The sequence below is a fragment of the Acomys russatus genome, chromosome 18, assembly GCF_903995435.1.
Source record: "Acomys russatus chromosome 18, mAcoRus1.1, whole genome shotgun sequence".
NCBI classification, from domain to species: domain Eukaryota; kingdom Metazoa; phylum Chordata; class Mammalia; order Rodentia; family Muridae; genus Acomys; species Acomys russatus.
The window spans coordinates 20446744-20473528 of record NC_067154.1 but is presented as its reverse complement, the minus strand read 5'-3'; the positions used below and the strand labels follow the sequence as shown (position 1 = coordinate 20473528).

The window sequence follows — 26785 nt, the reverse complement described above, 5'->3', positions numbered from 1 at the left end:
CGGGGCCACACTTAGCGCAGTCCATACCATTCTCTCAAACTTGTGTCTCTGCTAGGGCAAGAATGGTCCATGCTCTGACCTTTATCCCATTCTTGCTTAGGGAAAGACATGCAGGAGGAGAGGGGAGAGGAGGAGTAAACAGAGAAAAGGGAACTCCATCTGCGTATGTGAACCATAGGTCTTCTCATTCTCTTTGACATTTTCCTGCCGTTGAGTCTTCCTCCTTCTTTGTTTAGTCATTCGTCTAGAGTTCATGTGCTGGTGGTGGTTCTGTTTATTCGTCTTAGTCTTCGTATGCGTCTTTCTTCTTCTTATTCTTCTTGCGTCTTATTCGTCGGCGTCCTTATCTCCACATCCCGTGTACTCCTCTGCCGCGTCTACATTTTTCTTCCTCCTCCTCCTCTTCCTCCTCCTCCTTTTCTTTTCTTCTTCTTCTTCTTCTTCTTCTTCTTCTTCTTCTTCTTCTTCTTCTTCTTCTTCTTCTCCACCTCCTCTTCCTCCTCTTCCTCTTCTCCATTTTCTTCCTCCTCCTCCTCTTCCTCCTCCTCCTTTTCTTTTCTTCTTCTTCTTCTTCTTCTTCTTCTTCTTCTTCTTCTTCTTCTTCTTCTTCCTCTTCTTCTTCTTCTCCTCCTCCTTCAGAAAGGCTTTAGAAGTGGTAAAGCTGGCTGTGCAGGAGAACTTGTCTGCAGGATGGACATATCTTCTCGTAAGTGTGGTGTGTTCACTGGGGGGCTACTTTTGGGGTCCAGGGCTGCCTTTGCGACTCTCGTGGATTTAAAAGGTGGCTCCCAGGTTGCTCCTTGCTGTGCTCGATGGGTTTTAGTCTGTCAAGCGCATCACCCCGAGCACTATGTTGCTTTCTTCTGCGGACAGTAGCCATCAATCTTCCTATGAGTGGCAGCTATCAGCACTCATTCTGTTGTACTTGGAGAAATGGAAACGGAGACCCAAAGAGGTTCAAAAAGATTCTCCAGCTAGAGGGAAGAGGCTGATGCTTGAACTAAGAAAGTCCAGACCCAGACCCCCCTCCCTCCCGGGAGGAAGACACATTTATCATCCACCGATTGATTATACACAGAAAAGTTACAATGAACCTAGTATTACTGTCTAGGCTTTGGTGTTCTCCTATTGAAAGCAAGCAGTTCTGTGTACTATTAACACCAGAAGAGGTGGCCATGTGAGTGAGACAATCATATAACAACTCCTGATTCCTGATAACATAAAACTCAGGGCAAAGCCCTACTTCATCAAACCTTCCACCTAACATAAGCCTAAAACCTGTAAGGTCCTTCTGATAGCTCACTAAAGTACCCCCTGGTACCACCCAAATTCAATAACGAAGACTCGACTCCATTTTTAAGGAAATAGCAATACGAGACAATCAAATGTTTTGGAATAGGACATGACATGGCCCAAGCTGTGTTTTAGAAAACTAAATTAGGGGACTGTAAGACACCACCTGAACATAACACCTGGGACGCAAATGGTGAAGCGAACCCGCGCTCTCTGACTTCCACATGTGCATGTGCCTACATGATACACATAAACAAAATAATAAGTAAGTATAACTCGCAAATTAAAAAAAAAAACCAAATGTGACAGAATTTGAGATGTTGCAGGAGTCCCTAGAGTTGCCAGGGAACACAAAAGGAACAGGCATGTAGTAAGTGTCAAGATGAGAGCAGTGTTCCTGGGAACCAAAAGATGGTGACAGGGGTGACATATGGTAGGCTAGCTCCAGTGTAGAAGTCAGGTGCACCCCCACCAAGGGCATGGTTAAACACTCACCAGCAAGAAGTGCCCTCAGTCAGGATCTGTCATAGGCTGTTGACTTTCCCTCTGAACAAAATAGACATAAGGATTTCATACCTCTGAGTTTACTTCATTAGCACAAGCTCGGAAGTTGTGAATAGGATGACTTTCCAGTCACCTTACCTAAATTATAAAACCCAGGGTTGGACTGAAAGCCTGCCACATGGACAAGGGAGCGCTCAAGCCCTTAAGTGTCTTTCAGACATTCCCATGAAGGGCATTAAAAGTTTTGTGAGCAGAGTAGGAGGCAAACTTGGGGCCGAAGTGTGCATATTCAGCAGACCTGTCTGGATTCTCAGCTCTAGGAAACTAAAATAGATGCAGATGTGCCTCCGAGGAACTTGGCGCACACATAACCGTTGGAGTGGAAGTAAAAGAGATGCATGGCTCAGATGGTGGAAACGGGGAAGCGTCCTAATATTACAGTCACGGGGCAGAGCTGGGGGAGGGGTATGGCGCTTCAGGAGTAAGGGCCTTCTTGGGGATTGGCTTGGTTCCAGAAGGTTTTCCAACCAAAGTTTTAAGAAGTGAGATCCTTCAGCTAGCAAGATGGCTCAGTGGTTAAAGGTGCTTTGCCTTACAAACTTAAACAACCCGAGCTGGATTTCAGGGTCCCAGGGTAGAAAAAAAGCTGATGTCTGAAAGTTTTTCTCTGACCCCGTCATGTGCACTGTACATGCACGTGCACACTCACACATACACACATCCCATCACATACATGCATGTCATCACATACACACATCACATCACATGGACTCGTAAATTAGTAAATGTTAAACAGTTGAACCTCTTGGTCCTGTAAAGCCGTTCTGGAGATTGTTACCCGAGAGAAAAACACACCTCAGATTGATCACACGTCCTTATTTTCTCTACTCTGAGGCAGGAGTAACTACAGGATTAACTACGGTTGGGCCTGGGGATGGGGGAGGAGGAGGGGGTGTTAATCATATTTGATGACTAGAGAAACACTAGAATTATTTTTTCCATATTTTTTTTGTCTACTCCAGACCAAACTTAGAACTTAGTAGAAAGAACCAGAAGTCAATTTAATCAAGTTTGGCAAGGGCTGCCCTGCCCTCTCTAACAGTCTCATGTCAAGGACACACATCGTCCCATCATCACACCTACCCTGGTATTCCTGGCCCATGTGGTGCCCTCAAATTATCTACTTTTCAAAATCTTCCAAATTTGGGGGCCTAAATCTGGCTGAAGTGCCTACTGTCTCTATGACTTTGGAAAATTCCAACTACCCAAGGTTCTATCTGTAAAGGAGGAAAAATGCATCTATAGTAAGTCTAACCTAGAGGTTAAACATTTTTAAAATGTTTAGTGTAATGGCTCAGTGCCCATTGCAGAGACTGACATTCCATTTCTCTTCTGTATAGCAGCTTCTTACTACTTTGATTTGGAAGAGCAGAGCACATTGTACTTTTTAGATGACATAAACACGTGTTCTCTTACAGTAAATAATCACTAGAAATTAGTTACAAGTTTCAAATGTTTAAAACATAGCGAGTCCATATGCTTCTGGAAAAGTCTCCAAAGAATACTGCTTTATCTAATAACACAGCATGCAAATTGCCTGACCCTATTCTACCCTAACTATCATTGTTTCATATGTTCAAAACCCAAACTCAGCTGGGCATGGTGGCACACACCTTTAATCCTAGCACTCAGGGAGGCAGAGGCTGGCAGTTCTTGGTGAGTTCAAGGCCAGCCTGGTCTACATAGCAAGTCCCAGGACAGCCAGGGCTACATAGTGAGACCCTGTCACAAAAAAAGCAAACAACAAAGAAAAATCACACCTAAATACATCTCAAAAATTCATCAGAAAGACTCACAATTCTGAATAAATAATAATAATAATAATAATAATAATAATAATAATAATAACAACAACAACAACAACAACGAAGGTTTAAGAAAACATGATTATAAAAAAGACAACACTCCCAGAATGAATTATCATTAAAACTTAAATTATACTGGAGTCAGTGAATTATTAGACCATAAAAGGAGAACAGGAAGTTGGGAAGTGGGTAGCAAGATGTAGGCAGATCTGGAAAAACTTAAGGGGAACAGTTGGAATGAATTTGACCAAAATACATTATGTAAAATTCTCAGAAATGAATAACAATGGTTATAAAAAAGAAAGGACAAGAAACCTGGAAAAATTAAAATATTGATACACTGTTACTCGGTGTTCTAAATAAGCTCTATCACAACAATATCTCTTTGCTATTAAAAATGGAGTCTTATTCACTGTCTCTTCAGAGCCAGGCATTCTTTTGTACCACCAGCTAATAGGAAGGCACCCCGCACACACACCCACACCAAAAAAAACAAAAACAAAAAAACAAAAAAATCTCATTTGAATTTTTATAGGCAGTAAATATAGACTAAAAGTAATGGTGAAAACTACTATGTCAAGGTTAAAGGCCCATTTCTACCCTCTGCTTTCAGGTTCGAGAATCCTAGAACTAATTCTGGGTTGTGAAATTGGAGCCTGTCCCCAGCCAGAGTAGAAAACTTAATGCATCATTAATCCGGTCTGCTCTCAGCCGCCAAGCGAAATAGTCACAGCCATTCGATTTTTAAGGGAAAGACAGTGCCGCAGAAGTGCGTTGTAGAGGTCCTTTCATAAAAACCATCCTGTGTGCTCCATCTGCGTGTACAATCTGCTTGTGTGTTTTCAGCCAGCTTGCATGGGCAGATTAATGCGCACAATTAGAAAGCAACCTCATAGGCATTCAATAAACTGCCTTCATTACTACACTCAGGAGAGTGCCTTTGGTTGTCAATAAAAGCCTAGTTTTCTGCCTGTTAGCTAAATAATTGACAACACTAAAAATAATCAGAGGCAAATGAACGGAGTCAGGAACAAGGTGTGAAGAAAGAACACATTAAGATGCTCTGGGGTACCTAGGGTGGCCGTCGTATGCCTGTTCTCCATCTCTCCGGAAGTCGGATCTACAGTCCGCTCCAGTCCTTGGCTGCCCTTCTCAACAGCGGAAACACATTATTCCTGGTCTGCACCTTGCACCACCCAAAACTGGCAAGGTATCAACTTGTTTGAAAGAACTGCGGATTTGGTTTCTATGTTGTGCCCCACTGCCTGGCAGCTTCAAGGGAATCTCATTCGGGTGCCGGAGTAAGACGGTCTAGTTGGTTTGGTGACACCGTTGCACCGCTAGGATTCTAACAGCTTTGCTAGACTTTTTCCCCCAACTATAAGCTGGTTCTCAGAAAGTGTAATGAAGACTTTTCTATAGAGGGATCCACCTTTTCGGAGAAGTTCCTCTAATATTTTCAGCTATATAGTGGTCGTTCGTTTCATCAGCCATTGGTCTCTTAATTTCAAAAGTAATTCAAAGCACAATGTTCTTAAAAGAAATAACCTTTACACATCTATACTTTTTGTGTTTCTCAATAGGCTTTAAAAATCAATTTGAGATACTTCTCGGTTTTTTTTTTTCCTCTAACTTTCCTTTTTTTCCTGGCTAACGGGACTTTCATGATAAGCAGGAGAAAGAGCAGGAGTAAAATGTGCATGTAATTGAATTCAACTCCGCTGATCGTGTGAAGTGGCCGACAGCAAAGCCTTCTTTTCTTCTTTACAGAATAAGGGTGATTGATCTTTAGCATTTAGTAAAACACAAACTCAAGAAGCTAGAGTACTTTGAAAAGACAGGAGGCTGGGTAGAACAGCCTCCAACCTTTGAAAACCCCAGGAATTTCTCCTCCTTCACCTCACCCTGTCTCAAACTTGCCTAAGGACGACTCCTTCAACTCCCTTTTATAACCACCGATTTGGAGTGTCAAAAATAACTAATAAATGATACCACAATTCTTGGCTAGGAAAAATACCATGGTAGAAGAGGCCTCAGTCCACTAGGTAACTCCTATTTCACCTCAAACACCATCCTCCTTACAGTACTACTCTACAGACAAGCACAGTTAGAAGCACCCTGGGATCAAATTTACTTATAGGGACAAGGTCCTCACATTTAGCTTGACCATTGTTCAGCAGCTGATCACCGGAGAACACATTGATGAGTGTGAGTGTCCCAATCTCAGATTCCCAGAGATGGTGGAACTCGGGTACATGACCAATATAGTGCCAAGAATCCAACCCCCAAGGCTCGAAAAGCCACCTTTCCTCAGCGCAGGAAATCTGAGCAGTAAGCCTATAAAGAAACAAAGTCCTGAGGATACAAACTTACGACTGATGATGCTCCCTAAATGTGTCTCTTCTGATGTTTTCTTGAAGTTTCTTTTTCTCCTCTAGCTTCTTACTCTGAAATTGAAAATATCAAAACGTGACCTGTTACGGAAGCTTTAGGTTGAATCACGATGTCTAAGTTCCCCCAATTCCCCAATCCTTGTGCCCTAGTGGCCCCAGAGGTCCCAAGATGGTCTTCCCTCTCCTAAGCCGTAAGTACTACCCTGAAGGCCCCATGGGCATCCCAAACTTCCCCTCTTGCTACCTGACTGACTAAATTATAGAATCAAAATTTCACATTTTTATTTCAGCTCAAATGATAACAACATCCATCTTTAAGCAACTGAGTTTGTGAGATGTTCTGATGCAAACAATGAATTTCCATACCAAGCATGTTAAATTAAAACTAACAATGCAGTCTGTACTAAGCGTGTGTGTGTGTGTGTGTGTGTGTGTGTGTGTGTGTGTGTGTGTGTGTGTGTGTGTTTCACACGTGCTACCAAAATATTCAGGAAACGGCTTTCAATAGCCCAACTCAACTCCCTTCTGACTTAGGCACTTAGAGCTGTTGAGAAACTGAGCGGCATATTTCTACTTAAGCCGTCTACTTGAGTAGAAGGGCGCTCTCTTTTTAATTAGTTGTCTCGAGAGTCAAAGATGTGACTTCATTTTTGATATCACTGTCACCATGGCTCTGGAACATTTTAACCTGATTTAAATAACCAAAACCATGTGCTTTTTGCTTGCTGTGACACTACTGTCATTTTTTAATGTGCCTAAAACATAGACAAAAATAAATTTTAATAAGGGGTAGAAGCAACATCTATGACACAGGAGAAAAGTGAAATTTTAAAGGGGCCCAAAGGCGAGCCAGAAAACAGCTGGGTTGAAGAAGAAGAAGAAGAAGAAGAAGAAGAAGAAGAAGAAGAAGAAGAAGAAGAAGAAGAAGAGGAGGAGGAGGAGGAGGAGGAGGAGGAGGAGGAGGAGGAGGAGGAGGAGGAGGAGGAGGAAGAAGATCTGTGAAAGAAAATAGTAAGACCCATCACTTTTAAACTCGAATGTGAGTCTTGCTCCTCTATAATTCAAGGATGGGAGGCTTTCCCATTTTGACAGACAAAAGAGATGTTTTCCACACTCACAACAACAGCAAAAACCTTATAGTAAATATTCTAGATTCCAGGAAATCAATTATACAGCTAGCAATTCGCTGTTAATGAACAGGATTCTAGAAAGGAAACGAAAGGAGACCTCAACACCAAATAACTGTTATAATCTACACAGAGTCCTGAAGAGTGAGCCCAAACATGCAGAGCTGCGATGGTCTCTCCACCTTCCCTGGGGTGGAGGCATAAAATGGTGGAAGACTGCAAGCAAGCAGAATGTAAACAAAACATATCGATTAAACCAAGGTCAGGAATCTCCTCAGAAAGCAGAGGGAAAGTCACACAGGCATCTAGAAACATGAGCCGGTTTCCTTCACTGAGGTCAGAAATTTGGAAAAGCACTTTTAGTCTTCTCACTCATAGATTGCAACGCATAACACAGCACAGTGGCTAAATTCACCTAGTGAAGGTCTCTTAGTCCCTCAGCCAAAGCCAGTGAACAAGTATTTTGTTAAATGGAAGGATGTTTGAGGATTTGTATACAATGTCTACAAATGTGGGCACAGATGTTTTTCATTCATTGATTCATTCACTGATTCATTCATTCATTCATTCATTTACTTTACATCCCTGTTGGAGTCTCTCTTCCCTCCTCTCCTCCCAGTCCCTCCTGCTCTATGTCCCCACCTTTTCTCTTCAGAGATGGGGAGACCTCCCATGGATATCAATCCATCTTGCCATATTAAGTCCTGTAGGACTGAGTGTATCTTTTTCCACTAAGGTTAGGCGAGGCACAGATTTTTATATTAGTCCAAATACTTATATTTAGTCAGATCACCCAAACATATTCACACAGAGGCTGAAGGAAACTCAGCCAGGACACTACCACTGGCTGAGCTAAGGGACCTGAGTAACATCACTGAGTCATGTGTATTCAACAGACATTTATCCGATGCCCGATTATATAATTGTATTATATTGTATATTATTATTATTATTATTATTATTATTATTATTATTATTATTATATTTATTATGTGAACGCAGTAGTACTTTCCTGTAAAAGACATAAACAAGAAAGCAATGAAGAAATGGTGTTAAATCTACCAATGGATATAACATCAGTGAAATAACAATTTCAGAAGGAGATCCATAGAAATCTAGGAAGGTGAAATTTGAAGTGTAGAGGCTTTAGAGACTTTTTTTTTTCATTTCTTGGTTTGATTTAGTTTGTTGTTGTTTTGAGGTTTCAACTTTTTATTTCCCTCACTATAGATTCCTGAACCCCATAAAACACTCCACTTGCAAGAACTGTGAGCATCATCACAGTATAAAAGCGAGTACGCAGAAATTAAATAGTAATTTGGGTGAGGAAAGGTGACATAAGAGGGCTTGTTGCAGGTACTGTGCAAAAGCATATGTTTGTGGGCTTAAAATTAGCCCAGAAATCATGCGTCTCACCCTAATCCTCATTCTTCAGCCATTCCCCCTCCCCTGTCACCCAACAGGGTCTCTCTGTGTAGTCTTGGCTGACCTGGACTCACTTTGTGGTCCAGGCTGGCCTCGAACTCACAGCGATCCACCTGCCTCTGCCTCCCAAGTGCTGGGATTACAGGCATGCGCCACCATGCCCAGCCTTCAGCCATCTTTATTAACTCCACTTTTCCTCTAGCCTCCCTCTGCTTTCAGCTCACCTGCACTCTTAGTCTCTCTGCTTTGGAGAGGTTGGGGTTCAGACTTTTGTCCTCCTCCCTTGGCCTCCAAGTGCTACCTGGTATCAACTTTTCTGAGGGGAGCACTTAGGCTTTCCCAGAAGTGTGTGAGACTTAGAGGTGTGGCCCTGGGTACATATTAGGAGCATTTTAAATCCATAACGTACACAGCTGTGATTGACAATAGCACCAAACCTTAAGAGGTAGACGCTAGCTGATTTAAAACACATCCATAAGAAAGCACCGTTAGTCTGGCAGAAACCTACTCTTGCCCCTCCACAGCCCCCCTCCAAAAAAAAGAAAAAAGGAAACCACCGTTATTTATTTATTGTGCTTAGACATTTGCACATTCATCCTTTAGTTCTCCTTGTTATTGCACCCATTTTATAATTAAGGCAAATGGATCCCGGGGAAGCTAACAGCCTATACTTTTTAATGCCTGTGTTCCCACACCATGTGATAAACAATGAAAGCCCACTGCACTTCAGCACCCAAGGATTTAAGTCTATACCAATGCCACTTCAGAGAAGTACGAGGTGTAAAACCTGGAAACCTGGTGGGACTTCAGATTTTACAGAATTTGAAATACTTCCCAGTTCATACTATGCTTGAATAATTTCATGAAAGTTGATTTTTGTCCTTAAAGCCATTAGTCCTCGCTACTGCTTGCCTTACAGAACTAGAAAGCAACAAGTATGATGCCCTAAAAATATGTATGTGAATGCATTTGCATCTAATATACATAATTTATATTCTACTGGCTTGTTTCTGCAACATTGAACAGCATTTAAATGAACTATGTTTCCAGGGGTCTATAAAAACACAATGACTTCACTTCCTGCTAGCAACTTTGGTAGCCACAGCTTAAGGAACAAGAAAAGGCCTTAGATGCCACTTGAATCTCTAGCTGTTTTGAACACTTTCCAAAGTTATGGTGATACGAGGAGAGTGGGAAAAATCAGGAAAGACATAGCATTGTAAATAATTTCAAACATAAACAGGCAGCAGGGTAAGATGAATTCAAGGGGGTAGGGCAGGTCGTTACCACAGAGGTGGAAGGTTTTCATTTTCCAGGTTTGTGAGTACTGCAGAAATATGGAAAAATCAAATGATTATTTCATCAATATGATTATAAGTAGAATATGATGGACGTTTATTCTCAGAACACTCAATTTGGCTGACAAGCTTATTATGGTGACCTATGAAAACCTATTACCGTAATTTAGATATGAAGTAGACCGTCAAAGACTGATATATGGAAAGCTTGGTCCCCACGGCAAGCAGTGGTCACTGTTGGGGCTTTGAGGAAGTTACTGGCCCATGCAGGCTCTGATTTGACACATACATCAATCCACTGATGGATTAACGGGCAATAAGAAAGACATCTTGAGGGTATCTCGGGGATTGGCCAGACTCCTGGGTGGCAGTAGCTGCTTGGCTCTGCATTGGTTCAGACTTCCTGGGCAGTATCCATCTGCCGGGGGAGGAGGGCGGAGTTTTGTGGGCTGGTGTCCATGCATGCATTTGCTGTGCATTTTTAAGACTAAGTGCTCCATAAGCATAGTCATTATCACTTCTCCCAGCCATTATCACACTGGCAATGTGGAATATGTCACTTCTAGATAGCTAATATCTACTTTTCCGTCTGACACAAGCTACTAAATGGGCCTACGCAGCAGCCATGAACAGCCTCGGATGCATATTCAACAGAAAGGGCTGGGCCTGGTGAGAGTGACAGCCAACCAGCCAAATGAATCAAGTCCCATATAAATTAATGCTCCACAAATTTCCATGTGCACAGGAATCAACTTAAGGAGCTTAGCAGTCTGCAGTCTGCAGTGGGCCCAAGACAGGCTCAAGAGAGCCTGCACATCAGCGAACTCCAGATAATGCCAATTCTGTCCTTTCCCTTTTAGTGGGAAAGGCTAGAGAGCTGATCCTTCTCGATCACATTCAAATCTATTATCATAACTATCAATTTGGAAAAGCTAATCCAACTAATGTTTCAGTGTCTAAAGATTGCTGTGGCTCTATAGCTGTGCTATAGCCTGGAGAGCGCAACCTTCACTGAGTGTTAAAGAACAGAATTGCACCCACACATTAAGAGCATGAAGAAATGAACTGTAAGCAACACACCAGCCAACCAGTTATAGGCACTAAATGATACCAAACAGACTGAGATGAGAGTCTGCAACAACAGCAGCAGCAGCAGCAACAACATTCGTCAGGTTCTCTTGGCCTTTAAGCCAGTTCCTGGTGGTGTTGTCCTTGGTCCCACTTGACCGGCAGGCACACTATGTACGATGTGCTCCTCCTGCTACAACCACAGACCAAAGCTCCAACTTTTCAAGTGGGAGAGAGGAAGAGAAAGAGACGAAGAACAAAAGTGGGGTAAAGAGAGACGTGTACTTGAAAGAAGTAGAGAAAAGATAGTTTCCATAAAAATCTTTTGTGTAGTAGACAGCCAACTGGTAGTGAATTGCTGGACCAAAATTTATAAATAAATTACCTACTCTTTTTATATACTTCCAGCTTCTTGTTACAGTTTGTTACATGCAAATCCAGGCTCACCACCTGCATCACTATGGCAACAAGTCGCTCTTGGATGTGGGAGATGATACTTGCAGGATTGTTTCAGGGAAAGAGTTCTGAGAAAGTTGGGAGCCTGCCCAAGGTCAGGCAACAATGACAAATACTTTCCAAGAGAGATTAGTCTGTTTCCAGGCAAGAAGAAAATTCCTACAGGAAGGAGGAGACCTGTATTCCCTCCCCATGTTCTGTAAGCGTCCAGCTTCCTTAGCACTAACTGCCAAACACATCTATTATGGTCAACGTGGTGGTGCATGTCCTTAATTCTAGCACTCCAGAGGTAGAGGCAGTTAATTTCTGTGTGGTCTAGGCTAGGCAGGGCTACATAGTGAGACCTTGTCTGAAAATAAACAAATAAATCTGTTGTTTAAAATAGGGTTTAAACTTTTGAATACTACTTAATCTTTAAAAGAAAACAGGAAGGGAGAAGGAGAAAGAGGAGGAAGAAAATAGAATAGAAAGAGAGAGAGATGGAGAGAAAGGGGAGGAGGGAGGGAGGGAGAAGAGAGAGGAGGAGGGAGGGAGAAGAGAGAAACAGAGAGGATAGGAAGGAGGGAGGGAGGGAGAAGAGAGAGACAGAGAGGGGAAGAGGGAGGGAGGGAGAGGAGACAGAAACAGAAAGAGGGAGGGAGGAAGGGAGGGTGCAGGGTCAGGAGTTCTGTTTCTAAGAGGCATCTGCAATAGGTGCTCAGAACAAGGAGTCAATGCCTTGCTCTCACACCTCCAATGCTAAGCCTTACTTCCTGTTAGGGTGTTGTGGAAGGGGAGAGGCTAACCATCTCCATATTATTTGCTGTTCTTTAACAAATGAGCATTTGTAAGAGATTTTCTCCCAAGCTCTGGATGCTACATCAAAACTAAAGCATGTCTCTCAGGTTGGAAAAGCCTGGCATTACTGATACAACAAAACAAAACAAAACAAAAACAAACAAACAAACAAACAAACAAAGGCCGCTGCATGTTCTTTCTCTCAGTGGTAAGAGAGCTGTGTTCACCTTCACCACAGGCATCCTGAGAAATTCTCTCTTTGGATACAAAAATATGGGGGTGGCATGATGCCTGCCACTGTTCCCTGTGGCCATCCACACTGCCAAGGGGTGAGGCAGTTGGTGCGGTGACTGGGTAACCAAGCTCTGAGACCAGCATGTGGGAAAACGAAACCCTGTCATTCTAATTATGCCTGTGAACCATTGGGCACCTTATCTCCCCTCTCTCTGTCACTTCCTTGTTTGCACAATTGGATAATAGCCACCCTATCAGGTTACAGCGAGGAGGGCCTGTCAATGGCCCTCAGTAAACAGCAGCTAACCTCCCCTCTGCCCTCTTACCTTCTCCCTCTGGATTGCCTTCAGTTTTTGGAGCTCAGCTTCCTCAGCTTCCTTCCTGATTCGAATAGATTCGTCTCTTTTTAGCTAAATTGTATAGAGATTACAGAGGGAAAAAAAAGAGTTACCATTTGTCAGTCTGAACCTCTGGAACACAGAATTATGATGAAAGGCAAATTACAGTAATGTTTGTATTATACCTCACCATGATTATAGGTTGTTACTTAAGCCACTTAGAGAACGGCCAGACTGCATTTCCTGCCTGAGAATCCTTAAGAGCTTCTTCATGGGTATCTATCTATCTATCTATAATCTATCTGTGTATCTACCTATCTATCATCTATTTTTCTGGGTATCTATCTATCTACCTATCTATCTATCTGCCTACCTATCTATCTGCCTATCTATCTATCTATCTATCTATCTATTGTCTACTATCTACCTATCTTCATATTGCTTACTTTCTTGCTCTATCTTGCTCTCTGTCACTCTCTCTCTCTCTCTCTCTCTCTCTCTCTCTCTCTCTCTCTCTCTCTCTCGTGTGTGTGTGTGTGTGTGTGTGTGTGTGTGTGTGTGTGTGTGTGTCCATCCATACACACAGGAGGAAAAAGTAGATAGTATTCCTCATTATAAAACTCATAGTATTTATTGTTAAAGCCACTGGTTTTCTTAAATCATTTTTGTATTTTATTACTAGCTGGAATAAACAAAACCATATTCCGGGAACAAAACACAGTAATCTTAAACTATAATTAATATATAACTAATTTAAAGGGCCACCTTTAATCAAAGGGCATGATGCTTTGCACATGTGGCTTGAGTAAAAATTCTAGACGCTTTCCTCTTACTTCCTGGAATTTTTCTATTTTGAGAATTACATTTTACAGTTTATTTGAAGGTTTTATATTTTGAGTCATGGTGTTATTTCATGGTTACATGGAAATGTTGGTACCGAAATTCGTTGCCAAAATTAAACTAGAAGAAATGGATTCTGACCTTTTGCTGGTATTTCGATCGCATCTGTTGGAGCTGTTGTTTCTGCCTGACTTCAGATTCAGACTGGCTTCCCCCTAATGAAAGTAATAAATGAATAAATAAATAAATAAGCCTCAAAAGTTAAAATGGGAATATTAAACAGAAATGCCAGTTGTTAAGTACTAATTAAGGTATAGTGAGTCTTCAGTGTGAGTTTAACTTTTGATTTTTTTTTTTTTTTTTTTTTTTTTTGAGTTTAACTTTTTCATACTCTGGGACATCAGAACACAGCTGGACAGCTTCTCAAATTGGAAACAAAAGAATCTCATGAAAGAAAACACAACTAAAGTCATCCTGGAGGTGACCAAGTCTGGCCAGCACCTAGGACTGGGCACTAATTACTAAAATGAGACTGTCTCAAAAGACAAAGAGGAAAAAAAATCCCTGTAATTTCTTACTTCACCTCAAAGTCATGGGAAAGACTGCTTGCGAGGACCCATTAAGGAAGTTTGAACTGTATTCCGCGAGTCTGGCTTATTCAGCAAAGGTGAAATATATGGAGTGACAATTATAGCTCTATTTCTTTCATTCATTAAGAGACTTCCAAATTAGCTTTTTTCCCCTTATATCTCTATGACTTTTGTGGTACTAGGTGGCTTCTTACTTAAGGTATCTTTGTATTAACTGGAATTGTGCCAAACCTTTAAGGGCTAGGCTGTGAAGAGGAGGCAAGACTGCAAGCAAATTACTGCCTTGGGAGGCATCCCCACTAAAGGACTGAACCCCACACGGGAGGCCCAGACAACCCGTCCCATTGGCAGTGCCTGTTCTGCCAACTCAACTGTCCCCCAGGCCTAGCCTGAAAACCCAAGTGATGTCTATCTTTACACCCACAGCTGGGTCCCCAGCTCACTCTCACTTTGCTCTCTGAGTCCACTCTCCCCCTTCATTTTCATCACATTAGCATCTAACAGCCATGATAAATATGCTGTGATGGCTTTTCCTCACATCCTGCCTAGTGCTGTGATGGGGCATGTGCAGCGCCTCAGGTAAGCTTTCTTCAGAGCTGATCATCTAAGAGGCTCTAAATTATTTGCCAATTAAGCCATCACTTTATTCCCATACAACAGTGGCAGATGCATTTGCTCCTTACAGAAAACCGGAAACAGCCATCTACCTGCACGTCTGAATGTTTCCTGTCAGATGAATTCCGTCTCCAGCAGTACTACCACAGAACAAGCCTTCCTGTATGAAGGGAGGCAGACCTAGCAGGTCTTGGCAGGATCTGTGAGTTAGGGAGCGACCCACCCTGCCTTTCAGTTCTGCCACTCACCCAGCCTTTGTGGCGCCATGTGGATTGGTTTTGCCCGGTTCTGCTGTTTCCACCTCTCCAGGTCTGCCAGTTCTTGCTCAGCAACTAAACAGGTGAGAAATAGCAAGTCATCAATCGTTAGCATTTGGGGGAGTAGGGGAAAAGCCTGGTCATTCCAAATATCAAAACACCAAGCAAGCATGACACCTTAGTGGCGCATGCCTTTCATCCCAGCACTCCAGGAGGCAGAGGCCAGCAGGTCTCTGTGAGTTCCAAGCCCAGTCTGATCTATAAAGTGAATCCAGGACAGCCAAGGCTACACAGAGAAACTCTAGATACCTATATAAGAAATATAACTGTAGCTATAAGATGTGATCCCTAAGCTCTGGGTTATTATCTAGAAAAAAATGATCTTACTGATAAAACTGTGGACGGTAGATTGACACAGAAGGATGAGAATACAGAGGCAAAAAGAAAGAAAAGATCAGAGGAAAAGAAAGAAAGAAAGAAAGAAAGAAAGAAAGAAAGAAAGAAAGAAAGAAAGAACCAAAACACCAAGCCAATAGCAGCTAATGAGTTTCCAGAATGAGAGGACAAGATGCCCAGGAAAAGATGCTACCTTCCAGCCCCACCCCCTGGAGTAAGGCTGCATCCACCCCATGGCAGCTCCTAAGTATCTTCACAGGAGGTACAAATTTGAACAACAGCTAAAATCCTACTAACAACACAGAAATATCATTTTCTTCCAACACCGGCATTCTTAAAACCTCATGAATTATTTCTAAAGGTTTTCTATAGCAAATGTGTACAAAAACTAGAATATTCATATGTCAATAAGATTCAGGTAAATATACATCCAGGAAGAATTCTGATGCCTATATTTGCTTTATTTTTTCATGTTTCCCAAGCTGGCTGCAACTCTGAGGACAGATGCTCTGCCTTGTGTGTTAGCACTCCTGCCCTGAGTCTTGGTATTCTAAATTGCCCAAGTAGTTAGTGCTTGAGTCAGCAGGGGGCGCCGGGTAGACTTAGTACTGCTGCTACAGCGTATAACGTAATCTCCAAGTTAGACTGAATTGTCCCAAAAGACCATTAATAAAAATCTTCAAATTGTAAAAGAAAAGTTCTGAAACACTTCAAAACCAAGATGAGGTCTGACTCTTAAATCCCTGTTATGAATTTGAAGTCGAAGCCTGTAAGATGTCGGAACCTTGGAGTTCTTGGGTAAATGTCTACAGTTCCTATAGTCATGGTGGATCACTGTGGTTTGCTATCCTGACTCACTGGACCACCCAGGTTGGTCCTTGTCTAGCATGGCCCCTTTAGATAACTACTTTCCTGGCAGTGCCATTATGCCCTCATTAGTCACTGAATTCCCTGTCAACAGCCTACTAAGGTAGAGGACAGAATTCCGGCACTGGAAGCAAGCACAGCCGGACATGGACGGTCATATGTATGATGTGCTTGCGAGCCATATGAACTCTACCTCTCCTTGCAACTAAACATAATGCTATGACATGAGGAGGCAACATTTGTTATTTATTGTGCCTCAGCAAAACACAGCAAAATATGAAGATAGTGATCCCTGCCCTCTGGGTTATTATCTAGGAAAAAAATGATTATGCAGATAAAATCATGGAGGGTAGATTGACAGGATGAGATTATAAAGGAAAAAAAAACAAAGTCCATGAAGAGGGATGGAACGTATCAAAACATATAAATTCCCTCATGAACTGTTCTATATACAGTGTGTTCATTTCAAAGGTATTTATAGCACCATTAAAATATCACCACCAACTAGATATATCAGGGACAAGATCCAAATAATAACAACAGGTGCGAAGTTGTTTAAACCCAAGAAAAACCCAAAACTTGCACTCACTAAAGCCATGAGTTCTGCTTCTAATGTAGAGAAACAAATTTAGAAGTGCTAACGATAGAATAATTTTACAAGTTTTTTAAAGACCTTGGTGAGATCCCATGAATCTCTCTCTATAAATCAGAAAATGAAAATGCTTTTTTAAAAGAATGTAAAACCAGAAGCATTCTGAGTGTTGAGGGAATGCCTGTGCGTACTTCTCTGGATCTTCTGCCTCCGGCTCTCCTTTGGCACTATCAAAGTGTAGGGGCCCCGCACTGGAATGAAGAGGGAAACAGTGGTTATCATCTCGACAAATCACTAAAGAATCTAAGACACCAGACCATCTCCTTCTAATGCCATCAGACAGGTATTGAAGAAGACAGCCTTTCTAAAGAGCTTGTGCTGTTCTCTGGTACCTTCCAATCTAGCTGAACAAACAAACAAACAGATCAGCAGGATCAAGAAATACAAAGCAATGGGCAGCAGGGCGACTAGTTGCAGCCAACCTCAATCACCACTGGTTCCTGCCTGGTGGACTGTCCTTGCAGGGCATCACTCCTCTAGGGGGCGCATGTGAGTCAATCCCTATGAGTTTGGGTTTTTTGTTTGTTTGTTTTGTTTTTCCTCTTGTAGACTCACCTTTGGAGAAACGGAAACACTGGAACATCTGGTGCGTTCTTTGTTCATACAAGCAAGAGCCCAAGTCATTTGCCAGGTAGCCACATCCTCTTCATGACCCATGTGACTAGCCCACTAGTCCCAAAAGCCTTGATTCCCCTAGTCTCCCGGTTCAGGAGCCCAGAGAAGCAGGGGCAGTTTGAACATGGGAATCAGAGAAGAAAGTCTCCCTCCTCACCTGACCCTGTCTCCCCTCTTCCAACCCACCGCCCCTACCCCGCTTTATCTTTTCTTCCTTCTTTAACAGGTGAGGTATAAACATGTAGGTGTGTACTGGCACACCGGTACACTTTGTGCACGCATGTGTGCGCACCCAAGGTTGACATCAGACGCTTTCTGTTTCTCATCACATTTTTTTAATGGATGTCTTCCTGAAGCTGGAGTCCTATTTTGACTAGACTGGCTACCAAGCCGGGCCTCCATCTCTGCTCCCTCCATACCCGTCCCTTGCAGCTCTGGGGTTAGAGACACACCCATCCATGCTGGACTTTATCCTTGGATGCTGGGAATCCATAGTCAAGTTTTCATGCTCACACAGCGACCATTTCGTCCACTAAGCCACCTCCCCAGACCTTTTTTTTTTTTTTTAAAGCAAAAATATTCCACACAGAGACACCAGGAATAGTGAGATATATAAAACACAGAGAACCTGGGATTCCTTGATATATATACTCCAGACTTATGTATGGCACAGTGGCCTGGCACACAGTGGCTGCCTGAGGAAGTGTGGGCCAACTGAAGTACAGTGTCGTAGATCCATCCCAGCTGTGAGTCTGTGCTCAATTGGCTCCTTTTGAGCGGAAGCATGTGGTCCCACCAGAGCGCGAATACTTCGTAAAGCAAAAATATAGTACAGCAACAGACTGCAGCGTACATGTGGGTGTAGTTTGGGAGGAAATGCTGTGGATAAATGCAACTAGCTTGTAAATATATATTTAAAACAAAAACCCTAGACACTCATAGAAGTCTCTCTTCCACCTGGGATGTACAATTTCTAAGGGCAAATTAGCAAAGACGGAACCGTAGAGGCCAAAAGTGCTGATTAACCAAAGCCATTTTTCCTTATCTCATTATTTTCCTTGCTGCGCCGAGCCTTCAGCCAGCTTCATCCTGGACTTTAATTTTAGACTTGTAATGTGAGGTGTGCAACCACCTTTGCATGCAAATGGGGCTGCTGGGTGCCCAATTACCTAATGTGTATCAGCCGATGGAGGATGGGTAGCCTTGCATGCGTACAACGTTATGAATACAGAATTAGGAGACCGTCTGTAGAAGCTAATCCCTTATCTGTTACATTGTTTTTGATCACCCTGAGAAACACTTTTTCACTCCTCAATTGCTGGTGCTTTATAGGAGCTGGGGGTGCTGCAATTCTGTGAGTGGTATCTGGAAAGCTCAACACAAGGCAATGGTGAGCCATTCCGCGGAGCCTTAAAGCTGAAACACGAGGCATTGGATTTAAAGGCCAATTGTGAGACTGCGGTGCGGTCCTCAGGACCTGGTGCGGCATCTCAGCTGGGGAATCTGCCTGTGCTTGCACATCAGTGGCTCTTGACCTTTAACGTACATCAGAATCACCTGGAGGGCTTGTTGGCAGGCTTGTTAAAGGGCAGAGTTTCTGATTCAGTGGCTCAGGGGTGAGGCCCAGGAACATGCATTTTTTAAAAGCAAGCTTCGGGTTGATGTTAATCGTCATCGTCGCCTTGACCGGAGGCAAAATCTCCTAGGAGAACCACCTCTGGACCAGTCTGCAGGGGCATTTGCCAGGAGGGTTAACTAAGGAAGAATGACTCACCCTGAATGTGGACGGGAAAGAGGTGGCAAGAGAAAGCATACAGCAGCATCTCCCTGTTTCCCAACTGCAGGCTCATAGTAACCATCTGCCTTGGTTCCTCCCACCAGCCCTTCCTCATTCAGTTTCATCTTGACCGGGACAGGAAAAGAGACGAACACAATACTGCCCAAGGCGCCACACTTGAAGAACCGCTGCTGTGATGGTTACATCTTCTGTGCTTCCAATATGGTTTGTCCCTGTCGAGACCCACGTTGGAGCCTGATCCCCACTGAATCGGTGTTGAGAGCGCATAGGGCCTTTAAGGGATGTTATTGGCCACGAGGACAGCGCTCTTACAATGGACTGATGGATTAATGCCATTCTCACAGAAGTGGGTTGGACATCACAGGACTGGATTAGGTCAGGGAGAATCTTGCTGTAACTCAGAGCGAGTCACCGGCTTCATCTCCGGCGCATGCTCGCCATCCCTTCTATTTCACCACCTCCCACAGCCAAAAGCCTATAGGTGCTGACACTGTGCTCTTGAGACTTTCTAGCCACCAAATTTGTGAACCAAATGAAGCTCTCTTCTTTAAAAAAACAAAACAAAACAAAAAAACCAAACAACAACAACAACAAAACCCGCATTGCCCTCCTTAGATATTTTGTCATAGCAACACATAAGCACTAAGAAACTGTCTTAGGGCATTTTGATGAAAAGATGAGAAAGCTCACGCATGGTGGTGCACTCCTTTAATACCAGCACTTGAAAGGTAGAGGCAGAGCTGCCTCTCAAAAAAAAAAAAAAAAAAAAAAAAAAATTAAGCCAAGTAAAAATCACTGGATTAACTGGAAAACAAGGTTCAGACTCAGAAGGCTTTCAAGCTAGACCAATTAACTGTAGCTGATTTTTCAACTTCACCTAGGAAGCTTAGAATCTGACTATTTTTTTTTAACTTCTACCTCCATCCCCTTTATGAACTGCTTAGCTCAGCACAGTAATGGTACTTTCATGCACACGTGTCATTATACTTTGTCCCGATTTATTTCCTCCTCCATTGCCCTTTCTCTTTCCAGCTCTTTCTCTTCCCTTTCCCGAATCACCCACTCATTTCGCTTCCTTGTTACATGTATCCTATTTCTCAACTTCCCTATTTCCCACTTCCCCTAAAATTTCTTCATCACCTCTCACGATCCCCTTTATATTCTTATGACCTAAAAACACACATATATAGACACATGTAAATATAGACTCTACATATGAGAGAAAATGTGTGGCATTTGTCCTTCTGAGCCTGGCTTCTTTCATTTAATGCAATGATTTCTAGTTGAACTCCTTTTCCTGGAAATGTCATGATTTTCCATCATGGCCTCATAAACTCCATTGTGTCTGTATTTTTTGTTCTTTCGTCTGTTGGTGAATAAAATCTGGCCCCATTTCCTGTGACATCAACCCCTTGAAATACTTCCAAACCCTATGAACACATCGCTGAGTACCTGTTACAGAGTCACTATGCTAGAGACTTTCAGGGCATGGAAGAGGTATCAACCAGATACCAACTACTTCTTCCACCGATCTCATACTTTAGTTGGGAACAATTCAAGACACCAACATAACTCAATGATAGGAAGATCCAAACAAGTGCTGGGATGGGCTATGTAAGTAGTCAGAGATGCAAGCAGGGGAGACACACAAAGAACCCAGAACAGCAGTAAACTGTGGGGGAAGAAGAGTGCCAAGTTGAAGACACGGCCAATGAGTTTGCTAGAAATGTTTCACAGAGAATTTTCTGAGCCCATCACTAATACACAAATTATGAAAGAGATTTGGAGGGGGAAATCTGTTTATAAAAGATTGTATTTTACAGCATCTAATCTGATTAAGTCCGACAAGAGTGCAGGAGCATTTGTCAGTCACAGAAAATATAAGAATACTGGGTCAGAGACAAGAGACTTACTATACATGCCATGGAAGACGGTGTGACCCAGGAAGGTTATTTGCATCTTTCTCTCTGGCTCCAGGTCTGAGGAACTGTCCTGGAACAGGGCTGTACACAGTCCCAGGATGCTGTGTGTAGGTGACAGTACCCATACACAGGGTAGAGGGGGCAAAGAGGAAGGGGATTAACTAGCCCTGAAAGTAGAGGACTTTAGTCAAAAGCACTTTAGCCTAACCTTAACAGTCGGCCTAGGAATACACATTTGGTGTCAGAGAATGTCTTAGCAGTATTTTATTGGCTGAAAATGCCAAACCAAAAACATCTTAATATAAGAAAGCACTGCCAAGTGATTTGGTCTTTATCTCTCCTTTTTGCAGTAGGAAGAAGGGCTTACGTGTAAGGCTATGCTTTTTATTTTTAATATTGTCTGGCAGGGTGAAAAGTCCTGAGAGATCAAAAATCTTCATCTCCTCCCTCTGAACTTTTTTTTTTGACATAAATAGCGAGTAAAATTTGTTGATGTTCTCAACCAATTAGTTTCTACCCACAGCAGACCTTTGCCATTTTAGCTCCATGCTGTTTCTTTCAACAAGTGGACGCTGGAGCTGTGGCTCCGACAAGCCTGAGCTACCTAGATTTAGCATTCTGGTCATTTCCTAATGAAGCAACATGCAAGCTGGCGAAACAAATATATATTTTTGGAAATGAGCTTCCTTAATTATCTCATTGAAATTTAATGAAATACATGTTAGTGAGATTGCTTCCAATTTGCAACACACACACACTTTCATGAGACAGAGAGAACGGCATGGACAACAGCAGTCTAAGAGAAAGACGCATCTTTTCTATAGCAGGTTTTTTTTTTTTTTTTTTTTTTTTACGAAGAATTTATGGTTATTTTTATTGAGGATCCTTATAAAGATACCAGCCTGGTGGGGCGCTGGGTGCCATCACGTGTGATAAACTGTAAGCCAGGGCAGATGCTTTGGAGTACAGTCTCATAGTTTCCATTACAAGCTTATAGATCCAATTTCACCATTCCATAATCTCTCCCAGGGAAATCCAGACACAAGTAAACAGTGATCACATAAAATGTTCATAGCAGCACTGGATGCAACAGTGAGAGCTGCACCCATAAAGAGATGGGCAAGTAAATATTTATATATTTAAACCATAGGATAATACGCAGTCTAGTATAAGATACACTCTAGGTGCTGATATGAAGAGAGTTCTAATACACATGAGCTTAGGTGCTGTAGGACTCACATTGCAATGGCTTCTCGAAAGTTGAGAGTCAAAAATCCCTTTACGTATTTCCTGTCTCCACCAACAACTAAGGGTCTCAGGACAGATGGGTGGCACAGTTAGCTTGAATCTATAGCAGGTTTTAAAGAGGGAAGAAGGCTGGGGAGATGGCTCAAGCAAGTAAGGGGGCTGCACTGTAAGCAAAGAGGTGTGAGTTCATATCCCCAGAATCTGCGTTAAAAAGCCCAGAGAGGTAACCCCAGTGTCTGAGGAAGTGAAGACAGGAGGACCCCTAGGGCTTGCTGGGCAGCCAGCCTAGCCAGTCCGTGAGCCCCAGGTTCAGCTACAGACTCTTTCTCAAAGTGCAAAGTAGAGAAACAACTGAAGAAAATATGTCCACCCCTGGCCTCCACTCATGTGTGTGCACGTACATATCCTCACTCACACACAAGCACATATACACATACTAAAGAAAATGCTTTGAGACGAAAGATTTGTAAGCCATGCTCACACTGTGAGGGCTCTAGGAGGGTTACAAAGGGGCTTCTCCCGTGTACACCTTTGTGTCATTTTCATGACTAAGCACTCTGTGGGGGGTGGGGGGAACTGCTATGTGCGAGCTGTAAAATATATGTTGGCTGGCAAAGGTATTGCATGCATATGTCCCCTGGAGGGTACAAATTGCACCAGATAGGACTTAAATTTCTAATTAAGACCAGCAATATTGGTTTGATTGGGGGTGGGAAAAACTCCCAATCTGCTACTGGATAGCAGAAATTCAGGAACGGATAGATGAGTGAATTATAGACAGCTTCAAGCTAAACAGCAGATGTATGTAGTTTACTGTCCTAGCAAAACCCAACTAGAAGCTGTGACAGTGAGTAGAAACTAGAAAGGCTAACTCAAGATTAACTTGCAAAGGAGCCAGTCTTCAAAGCAAGACCGGAAGCCATGACATCATCCAGCGAACAGAGAAGGTATGAAGCAAAGCCCTGACCATGCAAGCAGGGAGGGACGCTATCACAAACCATTCACCCAGTGCCAGGATGCTTTGTGGGTACTTCCCTCAGCCCACTATCCCCCTTCCACTCTTCAGGGAATTGTGGTCCTGTTTTAATAATGTTTCATTTCTAGTCCATCCCTAAATCAATAAGCATGACCTTCCATCTCTGGCAGCCGCCATGGTTACCATCTGACCTGTACTATGTTTTCCCATTAAACTCTGAAAACCTTGTCCTTGAGCTTCCTTCTAAGTTATTTTATTAATAAGACTAAGCGCACCCTGGTAATGAACCTCCATTTCCCTGGTGGCTTTTTATAGTTCAAGAAAACCTTAATCTCAGATACAATTGGCAATGAGGAGAGTGGTTGGTGATGAACGGCACCAGATAGTTACATGGGTGGCCATGTTGGTTTTGTTATACGATCTTCAATGTGGAGATACGAAGCTTATTATTTTCACTGTCTATTTTACATGTGTGTTTTTATTTTATGTGTGTGGGTGTTTTACTTGCATGTGTGTATGCCTGTGTGCCATGTAAGTGCAGTTCCCAAAAAGACAAGAAGAGGGTGTCAGATGAGCCACCATGTAGGTGCTAGGAATTGAGCCCAGGTTCCCTGGAAGGGCAGCCAGTACTTTCAACCACCGAGCCATCTCTCTAGACCATGGAGTTTGTTATTTTTAACCAGCAGGCCTCAAAGTTTTTGAGGCATTTAAGTTGTCAAAGTTCTTTTTCAAATAGTCCAAATTCTCAAGCCAAAAACAAAACAACAAAAACCTAAACAAGTAGGGCTGACTAGATCACCCTTGACCCCATGGCTGCTATACTAGCCCTGACCCAACACTCCACACTCTGGTGTGGATGGGCTCACATGAGTTATTTCAGCAGTATTACCCATGACTTCTGCTGGAAGGGAGAAATAGAGCCCACTGAGTAAAAAGAAGTAAGAGCCCCAGGGCCTTCTGTGTATAGAAGGACTTTGTGAACGTTAGAAAAAGACATATATGCGTGTCCATATACGTATGGCCTAGGGTTGCCACATCTTGATAGGGCCAGTTTACAAAAATTAGAAAAACACCTTACTAGAAGTTCATGGTTTGATACATATTTTATGCCTATATTACTAATTTAGTTGAGGCAATATGGGCAGTTAAAACACACAGCTACAGTGAGTGGTTGAGAGATGTCATATTAGTTCACTTAAAAGTATGTGCCATATATGCTAACCACAAAGAGAGAGAGAGAGAGAGAGAGAGAGAGAGAGAGAGAGAGAGAGAGAGAGTGCTATCAAAAACAATTAACACTAAAGATAGAATATTCGTGAAAAATATAACACCGTACAAAATTGCCATCTTTGAGAGGCCAAAGATTGGGACCAATTGATAGGTAAACTTATAAAACGATAGGAAAAATTAGAAAAAAAAAATGTGTTTTCAGAACATGGATGTTAGGCCTGAGACTTTGATACAACTTTTACAAGCTAGTAAATTAGCGTGTTTCCACTTCCTGGACCCTGCCAGAAGTCATGTGATTTCTGGTCAGAGACAAAAAAGCCTTCATTCTTCTCAGCACAGCTCACAGCATGGCCAGCAGCTCCTTCACACCAGCAATGTCTGACCCTAGGCCCAGTGGGGACAGTGTGGTAAGTGCCAAATACCTGGTATGTTTGCCTTGCAGCTAAGAAACACTATACTGAGGTTTCTCTTGGCTTTATGAATCAGGGTCTCAGGATGACGCTCAGCCTGGCCCTGGCCTCTCAATCCTCCTCACGGCTTCTCCAGAGCTTGGATCTCAGGTATGCACCACCACACCCTGCTAATCTACCATTACTACAGCAGGTGGTAAAACAATCTGGTCTTTATCAAGGAAAGAGCACACCTGTCTCCCAAGGTTCCAGGTGGATGAAACAGCCGGGTTAGTTGGTCAAAGTAGTGTATGAGTCAAGTCTCAGGTCCTAAGGAGGCTGGACGAATACTTCAGGCTAGGACTTCAACACTAGCTAGGAAACAGAGTAAGATTTCTCCCTCAGAACAACCACAGAGATTCAGAACATACGAATCTGAAGGTAAGAATTGAAGAGAGCTGGGAACTGTGGCAAGGCTTCCTTCTAAAGAATACTCAATAGAGTAGATGGTCAAATAGGCTACGCGTTTCCCTCTTTTTATTTAAATTCAACTTAAACTTAAGACTCTTCACGTGTTACCTCTAGCACATAAAACCAGAACCCCTACATCTAGTGGTGTATATACCTCAGTCCATGCAAAGAGTGCTTAAGAGTGAACTGCTTATTTTTAACTTTGAATGTCATACGCAAGACAATATATATATAAAATAACATTTAAAAGCTGCTCAAATCCCACTTCTCAAATTACTGTTTTATTTGGCTGAATTTCCATTCAATCTGTGTTTTCTACTTTTTGTTGTTTTCACTTGAGACAAAAATCTCATCATGTTTCAAGCCCCGGCTTTGTACTTACTAAGTAGTTCAGGTTGGCCTCAAACTCACCACCATCTTCCTGTTTCAAACTCCCAAATACTAGGATTTCAGGTGTGTACCAGCACACCCAGCTATGTTCTCAACAGTTTGTAATCATATTAAAGTCCAATTTTCTATCTTATGTTTCATTTTAAATGGTTTCTCCATTAAGTTACATGCATATCATGCTTAAACGAAGTAGTTTCATACTATGTCCTACCCTAACATTTAACTATGTCATTTGTTTCAGACATTCACTGTTTCAAAAAGTCCTGTAGTTTGTACCAAACAAAGCTTTGCACAGAGCACTGTCTAGGGAATCCCACCAGACCTCTCGAATAAGCACATGGGGCCAGGAGAATGACCCCACTTAGATTTCCTGCCATACAGTGGCTCTCCACTTACATTTTCAAAGACCCACAGAGATGTAGATCTGCATCATACGAATGGTCCCCACTCTTCTGCCTCATCCCCCCTCAGTTTTCAAACTAGAAGAGATGTTGGCCCTTCCCAAGGTGTATCTTCACTTCCTCCCAAACCATCCAGGTGTCCATGTGCCTGCCTAGAAGACTATAGTCTCCAAACTTTACAGCTAAGTGTGACGTCATGATTGCTTTAGGACATTGACATGCTAGTAGAGGCACCAAGAAAGATTTCTAGGCTGGCACTTTTAACCTGAGACTATTAGATTAGGCTTTGGGTTGCATTTCCCTTCCTGGAAGGGTTGAGGTGAGAGCTGATGCTCAGCTAGCTGAACAGT

The 26785-nt window shown here is 42.6% G+C and overlaps 1 protein-coding gene across 1 annotated transcript in view; it reads right to left on the bottom strand.

Annotated features, from left to right (window-relative positions):
* Epsti1 (epithelial stromal interaction 1) overlaps positions 1–26785 on the bottom strand; it is a 172625-nt gene that overhangs the window by 133973 nt on the left and 11867 nt on the right. Inside the window, exons 3-7 of the mRNA XM_051160606.1 lie at positions 17127–17186; positions 15072–15155; positions 13760–13833; positions 12767–12850; positions 6036–6109 (exon numbers count right to left, since the gene is read on the bottom strand). Coding sequence (XP_051016563.1) covers positions 6036–6109; positions 12767–12850; positions 13760–13833; positions 15072–15155; positions 17127–17186 — 376 coding nt within the window. The remainder of the gene's footprint in view (positions 1–6035; positions 6110–12766; positions 12851–13759; positions 13834–15071; positions 15156–17126; positions 17187–26785) is intronic.